Genomic DNA, 9,670 nt, shown 5'->3' with positions numbered 1-9,670 from the left:
CACACATATTTGAAAGAAGAAAAAAAACCCCACTCAATATTGATAAATTCCTGTTCATATAAAGTTATAAAAACCCTAATAATGTTGCGATCAGCGTCCTGTCACATTGAAGTTACAGGGGTAGAGGGGCTTCTGGAGGTGAATTGTAACTGTTCTGCACAGACAGAAGAGGGAGATGCCCCTTATGAGGTGTCAGTAAGTTCAGAAATAGATCTGGACGACTTAGATCTATATATTAGTCGGTGTTTACTTTTATTTAAAGGGGTGATTGAACTAGCCATACAGGCGGATGACCCCGAGTATGAAGTCACAGAGGCGGCTATGTTTGTTTTCTCCATGGTACAAGCGGTAATAACCGGTACTGAATTTGATATGCTTTCTTAAAATTTGTAGAGTTAGTGGTGGAGAAGTCCCGAAGTGAGAAATTATTTAAAAGGAGATAATTGGCTTTTTGAAATTGTGTGGCTGACATGAATTGTTTGTGACTGTGTGTTTGAAATGGTTAATGGTGTCTGGAGTAAATGAGACTAAGTGGAGTTTGATTGTTTAGTGTTGAAGTAAAATGGCGAACTATTGAGGAGTTTGGGTTTGACTGGTTCATCACTCTCCCACCGGTTAAAATAGAATGGTGTCTATTTATTATTATGTGATACGAGAGCGCCTTGACGCAGGTTTTGTGACGACTTGGTGTGGTGAGAAGGTGTTAAACTGTGTGGCTGTAGCGTGCATAAAGTACAGCACACAATGTATTTGGGTTTATTAAATTAAATGGGAGAGTGAAATATTGTGATTAAGTGTGAACATTAATAAAACCACGGTCAACTCTCTGACGCACTGGGTTAATTGTGTGTCACCGAGCAGGTCTGGAGGAGACTGTGACCGTTGGAGTGGTGAGATTAATTCTGAGAACTCTCAAGGAGACGTAGTGGGGTGACCCAGGAGGAGGAGTCGAGTAACGTCATTGAGAGGGAGGTAAGCCTGTGTTTCAGGAAAATGGCAAACAGCTCCAGCGCGACATCTAGTGGGTCTAGGGCATTTAGGCCTATGGAGGAACAACTGCAACAGCTAAAAAAGCCATTCGCTTGGCTTTCCCTGGATCATTAAAAACAGCGGAGAAAGAATGCAAAATGATGGATGTGGAGGTAAGAAAAATTATTGCCTCCCAACAGAGAGGGCTGGAGGAGAAGATAGCCCTAAACATTGTGTTTAAAACGGAAGGAGAGAGATGCGAGCAGAAACTGGAACAACTGGAAAAGGAAACAGAGGGACGTTCAGTTAACCGGAAAGCCAAAAAAGAAATCAAGAATTTAAAGGAGACCCATGCAAAGTGCTGTAAATGGCTGTTCCTGTGGAATGGAGCATCATCTTGGATGATGGAGGATGTCATGGAGGAAACAGGAGACATGGAAAATGTCATGGAGTCATTGAAACAGCTGAAGGAGGAAAATAAGAAGATAAAGAGCCAAATGAAGGATTTAATGTCAAACCCAGAAGATGCTAACAAACCTGACACACCAAAATTATATACTTGGGCCGCAGTATCACCTAGTGCCCCACCACAATCATACATCATGCCTGTGATGACTCTTGGTGGGGGACAAGTTCATGGTCCAGATGGACAAACTGGAGTGGTTGTTGGAGGAATAGCGGACGTTGAATATACCAGCCCACTTATAGTTCGTCCCAAAGAAAGGTCAGTGACAGTTAAATGTCAGCCCCAAAGTGGGGGAGGGAGAAAGGTAGCCTCAGCTGCAGATGAAGGCTTAACCTCGCCTCCCCGCCCACTAAGTAAAGAAAAAATGTCAGACTCAGAGGTAATAATGGAGGAACAGCCAAGTTACAGTGGACAGACTGAACAGACCCTTAAAATGGAGGATACAATGTCAACGGAGGATGGAAGTGAACGGTCAACCTTTCAGGAGTTGCCAACACCAGTACGAGAAGGGCAGACCCAAACCAGTAGGTCGGAGAAACCTGACACAACGGCTAAGGACAAAAATTGGAGAGGAGAAGTCTATGGCCGGATGCATGAACATCCAAATGCATTAAGGGAAGTAATAAAAACGCTAAAAGACGTCAAGAAAAAACTGACTGAAGCTAAGCCAGAGAAGGAGAGTGAAGATGGTGCGACTTCATCAGAAGAGGAGAGTGATGAGGAAAAAGACAGAGTAGTTGAGTCAGACTCAAACGTAGGCAGAAATTTGAGATCGGGACGTGGAGGAATAGGAGTAAGAAGGCCCATGTTTCAAAGTTCAAGTGGAAAACAACACGCGGTTCGCTATAAAAAAGTGTCCTTAGAGCCAGGAGCTGCTGCCCCTGGTTATAATCTCCCTTTAATAGCAGGTTCAAAAAATGAACCACTGTACCGCCCATATAAAATAAGAGATTTGGAAGCATTGGTTAAACAACTTCCACCTATAACTGAGGGAGGAGCGAGTTGGTTAAGAACATTGAGTAGATTGACCGAAGGCCAGGAACTTGCCATTGGCGATTTCCGTGCTATTGCTGGCCACTGTATGCTCGGTGGTGGGCTAGCTGATGTAGAGGCTATAGCCCATACAACTCGGTATGCAAATGATCTGCCATACCATGAAGTGCAATGTGCCTTATCTGACGCAGTCCGTGAGAAGTACCCAACCCCTAATACTGGAGCTATACCTAAAATAAATTGGGACCCCCAACATACACCTAGGGAGTTTTTAGCAAAAGCCAAAGAGCAGTGGTTGTCAGAAACAGGTATCCATCCAGGTAATGAAGGTGAGCATCGTGCGTGGTTCCGTTCTGCGGTGCTGGCAGGGCTGCCCAATCAAGTAAAAGCTGACTTAGAGAAAAATCCAGATTTTGCTGTAGCGGACTCTGTGCAGTGGGAAAGACATGTAACACACCGGTTGCAGGAGGAACAGGATACCGCGAACAGACAAAAAAAAGAGTTGGAGGAGGCACAGGCGTCCTTGGTTAAGTTACAGCTGACAGAGGCGAGAAATAAAGTTGGAGAGAAAAAGAAGGAGGAAAAGGAGAACGCAAAGAAAATAATGATAGCTGGGCCCCGGCCTGGTCCCGCGCCTGAATGGCCAGAGGGAGACCCGGGTCTGTGCTCTGATGACAGGTGGCCCGTCAATGCACCAAGGCAGCGTCAACCCATAGGGAATTGGGGAACCGGTGGTCCGCAAAGAGGGCGTGGTGGATCAGTGAGGGGAGTGCAAAGAGCTCGTGAAACAGGGAATCCCACTAACATGCCTTGGAATGCCTGTTGGAAATGTGGAGCAGAGGGACACTGGAGTAGAGATTGTCCAGAATCTTTTCAAAGCAATCCAAGGAGAGGCTATCGACCCCAGGCACGTGGAACACAAAGAGGGAGAAATGGGTACAGGGGAGCATATCAAGCCCCGAACCCAAGTGCAGCGCCAGTCGCTCAGTACCCAGTGGCTGACTGGGGCTGGGAACAGCAGCAGTACTGAAGGAGCCCGGAGAGACCAAACAGCATGGGGATGGCAGACCCTATGCTGTCAATGACCGTGGAAGGGACAGAATTGCCCTTTCTAGTGGACACTGGAGCAACATATTCCACATTGAGAGCAACACCAGACTGTGCCACACTTTCCTATCACACAGTTAATGTGGTGGGTTTTTCCGGGGTTCCAATGACTCTGCCGTTGACCGATCCAGCCGTGACAAAGCTGGGAAAGCAGACTGTGAAACATCAATATGTGGTGTCACCTCAAGTGCCAGTGAATCTCATGGGCAGGGACCTGCTCGTGAAGCTGGGAGCTACTATCATGTGCTCTGCAGATGGACTGTCTGTTACTCTGCCAGGAGGACAGCATTTCCCGTGCCTGGGAACAAACTCAAAGACTCAATATCTGCTTCAGAACTGTGAACAACCCAAAGCCGACATTTACTGGGGAAGGCTGCTGGAGGAAGGCATTCTAAGTCAATTCCAACTGTGGAGACCCTGGATAATGAGCTTGGCAGTTTACTCCCCACCACGAGATCCATACCACGTCACTCTTTTTTATGACAGGGAAAATGATGACACCTATCGTGAACTATTCCAGTCTGATCTTGAGGGTCAGAGCTGGAATGTGCAAACAAATAACATTTACATTGGGCCAGAAGGTGTAGCCGCGGCTGTAAAATTAACTGATGAACAACTGCCTTGGTATAATGTGGGAGAAAATTCGGCCCCTCACATTACATTGGCGGTCCACGAAGGTCATGGAGCATGTGATCTGGGACCAATGGTCAGGCGGGCGCTGGACGACGCAGGGTGGCAAAGCACCCAAATTCCAAATTTATGTTATGCACCAAATTCTAAAATCTATCGTATAACTTGCATGTCTAATGATGTAGTGACCCTTGAACATCAAGAAATTTCAGAAACATATGGAAGAGAGAGAGCAGATCATCCTGATGCAGTTGCTGAACTGTCAAAACTGCCTGACAGTTTGTGGTCCAAAGGGCCCACAGATGTTGGCCTGGCCACCTGTTCGCCTATCCTGTTCCACCTGAAATCAAACACACCAATCAACAGACCGCAGTATAAACATAAACCTGAAGCAGAAGAAGGAATTGCAGAAACAATTGAAGGGCTGTTAAATGCCGGAGTGTTAGAGCCATCTTACTCACATTGGAACACACCAATTCTACCGGTGGAGAAATCTGGAACAGGAAAGTATCGTATGGCACATGATTTGCGTGCCATTAATGCCATATTGCACACTAACACTGTACCTGTTCCAAACCCTTACACTGCACTATCAGATATTAAGTGTGACCAAAAGTGGTTCACTTGTATTGACCTAGCAAATGCATTCTTTTGTCTTCCACTGCATGAGTCACTCAGAGACATTTTCTCATTCACATACAGAGGCAAAAAATTCAGATACACACGTCTACCACAAGGTTTTGCACTTTCTCCTGGCATTTTCAATCAGGTGCTCAAAGAGGCCCTGTCAACATGTAATTTGCCAGATGGATGTACATTGATTCAATATGTCGATGATCTTCTCATTGCAGCCCCGTCAGCAGCGGATTGTGCGGCAGCCTCGCTCGTCGTGTTGAATAGATTGGTGGAGTGTGGCTTCAAAGTGAGTAAAGAAAAGTTGCAATTGGTTCGACCTGAGGTAACATTTTTGGGTCGGGTAATCGCACACAAATCAGTGGGTTTAATGAACACACACAGAGACCAAATTCTGACACACCCAAAACCGCGAACAGTGAGAGAAATGCTTTCTTTCCTTGGGTTGACAGGTTACAGCAGAAAGTTCATTCCTGACTATGTAGGTAAAACTGCCCCTTTAAGGGGCCTACTGAAGCAAGTTGGCGTTCGAAATCTTAAGGCTGAATTGCCTTGGACGCCTGACACTGAAATCGCGTTTATTGCATTAAAACAGGATCTGTCAAGAGCATCTGATTTGGTTACACCTAATTATGATGAGCCATTCTATTTGGATATTTCCGAAACAAACTCCGTCGTAAACGGGGTGTTGTTTCAGAAAAAAGGGGGGAGTAGGGATGTTCTCATGTATGTTAGTATAAAACTGCATCCAACAGAAGCAAGACATCCCACATGCACACAACATGCAGCAGGGGTTGCCAAAGTCATTCAGAAAACAGCACATGTAGTGAGAGGACATCCACTAAAAATACTCACTACACATAGTATAGTGGCGTACGTGAACTCACAAGCATTTAGTATGACGCCACGGGCACAACAGAAGTTGAGTAAAGTTTTGGAGGCTCCAAATTTGACATTCACACATGAAGGAATTAACATGGCAGATTTAATGGGAGCAGGGGAACCACATGACTGCGTCAAAAGAGCACAGGTTGAAGAAAAAATTAGAGAGGACCTGAAGGCGGAACCTATACCTGGAGCTGAGGATTGGTTCACAGATGGATGTTGCCACAGAGATGAAGAAGGACTAAAAACCGGCTATGCGGTGGTCTGTAGAGTAGGAAATGAGTATCAGGTCAAAGAAGCAGGAAGGATTGAGGGACAGCAGTCGGCTCAGAGAGCTGAAGTGATAGCCCTAGCTCGAGCTTTGAGGTTAGCTAAGGATATGAGAGTGAACATCTACACAGACTCAGCGTATGCATTCGGAGCAGCGCACGTGGAGCTGCCTCAATGGAAAAGAGCAGGATTCAGAACAGCAACCAACGCACCTATTTGCCACAAGAAGGAAATGGAGGAATTGGAGGAGGCCTTGGCCGATCCAAGAGAAGTGAGTATCATAAAATGCAAAGGACACTCACAAGGAACCAGCATGGTGGCAAAAGGAAACCAGAAAGCGGACGAAGCCGCAAAGGAGGCAGCAGGTTACAAAGGACGGAGACAAATGATACAGGTAATTGCAGAAGAGGAAGGGCCAATTAACCAAATGGAGGAGGTCAAACAGGCCCAGGAGGAGGCATCCCCAGAGGAAAAGGGGGTGTGGAAAAATAAGGGAGCCTGGCAGGATGGAGGCTTGTGGAGGGGGCCAGACGGGCGTCCCGTGCTAACAGACGAAATGGCGAAACAGAAGGTGAGCGAGGCCCACGGGCTTGGACACGTCGGAATAGCACAGATGGAGAGAAATCTGTGTCACTGGTGGCACCCTAACCTCAGAGAAATGATAAGGGAGAAGGCCAAAAGGTGTCTAATCTGTGGAGCACACAATCCCAAGCCAGTGATCAAACCAGAATTGGGTAAGTTCCGGATGCCTGAGAGGCCGGGAGAGGAGATTGTCATTGATTTCACTGATATGATTGATTCAGGCCCTGGTGGTCTTCGTTATTTGTTGGTGTGTGTAGATGTACTGACCGGCTGGCCAGAGGCATGGGCGACTAAAAAGGAAGATGCGAGGACCGTGATCAAATGTTTAATCAATCATTATATTCCTCGACATGGGTTCCCTAAAAAAATTCGATCAGATAATGGAACCCACTTTAAAAATCAAGATTTGGCAAAGGTGGAAAAAATGTTGGGAGTTCAGCACAAATTTGGAACAGTGTATCATCCTCAATCCCAAGGGAAAGTAGAAAGGATGAATTTAAATTTGAAAAATAAATTAGCTAAAATCTGCGCGCAAACAGGGCTCAATTGGGTCGCGGCCCTGCCGATTGCGTTGATGACCATAAGATGTTCTGTTAATCAGTCCACAGGTTTCACGCCATACGAGCTGCTGACTGGGAGACAGTTTCCGGCACCTTGGACGGTGGGCCCGGTCGAACAGGGCACGAGAGGGAACAGGTCTCACGCAGACTATTGGAACGAGTTAAAGGCGCTTGTGTCCAGCTTCACAAAGCAGGTGGCTTGTGAAAAACCCCCAGGAGAAGGAGAGGTCCCAGACGCGAGAGTAGTGTGGCTGAAGGTCATCAAACGCAAGTGGAAGGAACCTCGTTGGACTGGTCCATACGAGGTGTTGGCCCGGACGGCGAAAGCAGTTCAACTGAAAGGGAAAGGCGACAACTGGTACCATTGGTCGCAGTGTGCACCGGCACACGACAGCTGGGTGGAAAAAATTGCAACTCCACCCAACACAGGTGAAAAACAGAGGCAGAATAAACCCTCACACCTGTGCAACGGGCCGACCGGTAGTCTACCTGGGAGGCCGAAGAACGAAGACCAGCTTAGGAGGAAGTCACCGCGACAGCAAAAAGGAGCAGTATCAAATTGAAGATTTCACATAAAGGCTTTGATAAGAAGAGTTTTGAACTTGTATGTAAAAAAAAAAAAAAAAAAGACAAAAATAACAAAAAACAAGTCATACATGATACAATGCCATTACAACAATCAGAAACCTGTGATGAGAGAGAAGTTACAAAAATTAACAAAATGTTACTTCGTCTGATGTTAACTATGTTATTAATCACCGCTATATGTTTTTTGGTTTATTTGTTGCAGACCGGCCCACGCAGACTGTCTGAGCACGGAGGTCATTCCAGCCCAGCGCCACTCGATATACCACTGAGTGAACTCAAGTCGCGGGCGAGAATGAAGCGCGAAATCTCTGGTAAAACGGATGAGTGTCTCAGCACTTATGGTGGTTTAGAATTAGATTATGTTAATGGCTCCACAACCTCTTTTACATTTGATTTGTGTGATGTTTTTAACTGTAAGGGCGCGAGCGGCAATTGGAGAGGATACAATGTGTGGATCTGCTGGGATTACTCAGTGAGTACACACTGCGAAAGGGGAAATCGGCCTTATGACGGGTGGTGTAGGAATTGGAATCAGGTAAAGGGTTATACTGGGGAAAATTGGGAACCGTCAGAATTAGGACCAGGAAATGAGCTTAAACTTCAAAGGGATTACAGTCCATCTAAAAATCTGTTGACTTTGGCAGCGGGAAAAACCTGTATATTTAGTTGTGGGCGTGGAAACTGTAGGAGTTGATCCAAAAAGGTTAATTAAAGTTAATTTCTTAGGAAAACATAACATAGTACAGTCAGTTAGAAAAGAAACAGCAACACACGTGACTTTCAATTCAATCAACTCTGTTACTTCTTTTACAGGCCAAAAAGGAAGCGGGTCGTCGGAGGCGGTACCAGAGGAGCAGGAACCAAACGGTAGACGGGTCCTGTCAGTGGACTACAGCACATTAAAACCTCGAGATTTGATTGAACGCGCCACCGGGTTCAGTGACAGTAACATCTGGCTGGACTGGATGGCTCAAAATGCGAGAGAACAAAAATTGTCTAATTGTGTAGCTTGTGCTTCCGCTAGACCGCGTTTGTTCACAGAGCCGGCGCCACTGCATCCAGAGGATCAGTGGGGCTATAATTGCATGTTGCGAATGACGAGAGAAGTAGTGAATAGTGGGAATTGCACTGTTTTGTCCAGTTTATTTCCCCCTATCCACAAATACACCCAAGTAGGACCGTTTATGCCTAGAAAGGATAATTATACGTGTTTTAAGTTCTCCACCGATAAAGTAAAGTATAATTTGGGAGAAATTGATCCCAGTTGGTGTTCTGTTACACACATGGGGAGGACCACAAATAATGTAAGTGATGCGACCACACTGATTGGAACCTGGGCCAGGAGCGGGCTTATTGCGGCCACAAGACTCTTTTGGTTCGTGTTCCTCTGGGAAGCGTGGGGACGTGCGCGATGGTGAGACTAGGAGCGCCACTTATGCTAATTGGAAATCAGGTAAAAGCGACCCCACAGCGCAACACACGCACATTGGCAGCCAGACGCAAGAGACACATTTCGCTAAAAAGACAAATTGATGGAACACATGTTTATGACCCTAGAATGAATTCACCAACCTGGATCGACTCCATTGGAGTGCCCAGGGGGGTTCCAAGTGAATATAAACTTGCTGACCAAATAGCAGCCGGTTTTGAAAATCTTCCAATAATCTCTGCTTTCTTTCCAGTGACCCCAAACAAGAACGTAGATAGGATTAATTATGTTCATTATAATGTGCTGAGACTCTCTAACCTGACCAGAGACGGGATGGAGGGGTTAGCGGAGCAGGTGGGTCCCACCTCATTAATGGGTGTGCAAAATAGGATGGCCCTTGATATGCTATTAGCAGAAAAAGGGGGCGTTTGTGCCATGTTTGGAGATCAGTGCTGCACCTTCATTCCAAACAACACCGCTCCGGACGGCTCAGTGACTCGGGCTCTTGAGGGCTTAAAGAGCCTGTCTGAAACGATGCATGATCACTCAGGAGTTGAC

General features: G+C 46.2%; 1 protein-coding gene and 1 pseudogene across 1 annotated transcript; both read left to right on the top strand.

Annotated features, from left to right (window-relative positions):
• The first annotated feature begins 805 nt into the window (after positions 1-805).
• Positions 806-6,076, top strand: LOC148094787 (uncharacterized; annotated as a pseudogene).
• A 97-nt stretch (positions 6,077-6,173) lies between these two features.
• Positions 6,174-9,657, top strand: LOC148094786 (uncharacterized). Its single transcript, XM_087837121.1, has 2 exons — positions 6,174-6,687; positions 7,144-9,657. Exons 1-2 carry the CDS (start codon positions 6,186-6,188, stop codon positions 7,656-7,658), a joined length of 1,017 nt encoding a protein of 338 aa, XP_087693247.1. The 5' UTR covers positions 6,174-6,185; the 3' UTR covers positions 7,659-9,657.
• Positions 9,658-9,670: the final 13 nt, after the last annotated feature.

The sequence above is a fragment of the Neolamprologus brichardi genome, unplaced genomic scaffold (assembly GCF_056152115.1).
Source record: "Neolamprologus brichardi isolate AB-2024 unplaced genomic scaffold, ASM5615211v1 NODE_ptg000171l+_length_22836_cov_1, whole genome shotgun sequence".
Taxonomy (NCBI): Eukaryota; Metazoa; Chordata; class Actinopteri; order Cichliformes; family Cichlidae; genus Neolamprologus; species Neolamprologus brichardi.
Note: the sequence above shows the minus strand (reverse complement) of the source record. Positions and strands in the feature narration are given on the sequence as shown.

What these genes read in the sequence shown, in the direction of transcription:
- LOC148094786 (XM_087837121.1), top strand. Translation starts at nt 6,186, where the DNA reads ATGGAGGAATTGGAGGAGGCCTTGGCCGATCCAAGAGAAGTGAGTATC. An exon ending in AGTGATCAAACCAGAATTGG is followed by an intron (nt 6,688 to 7,143) that starts GTAAGTTCCGGA and finishes ATCAGTCCACAG; the next exon opens with GTTTCACGCCATACGAGCTG.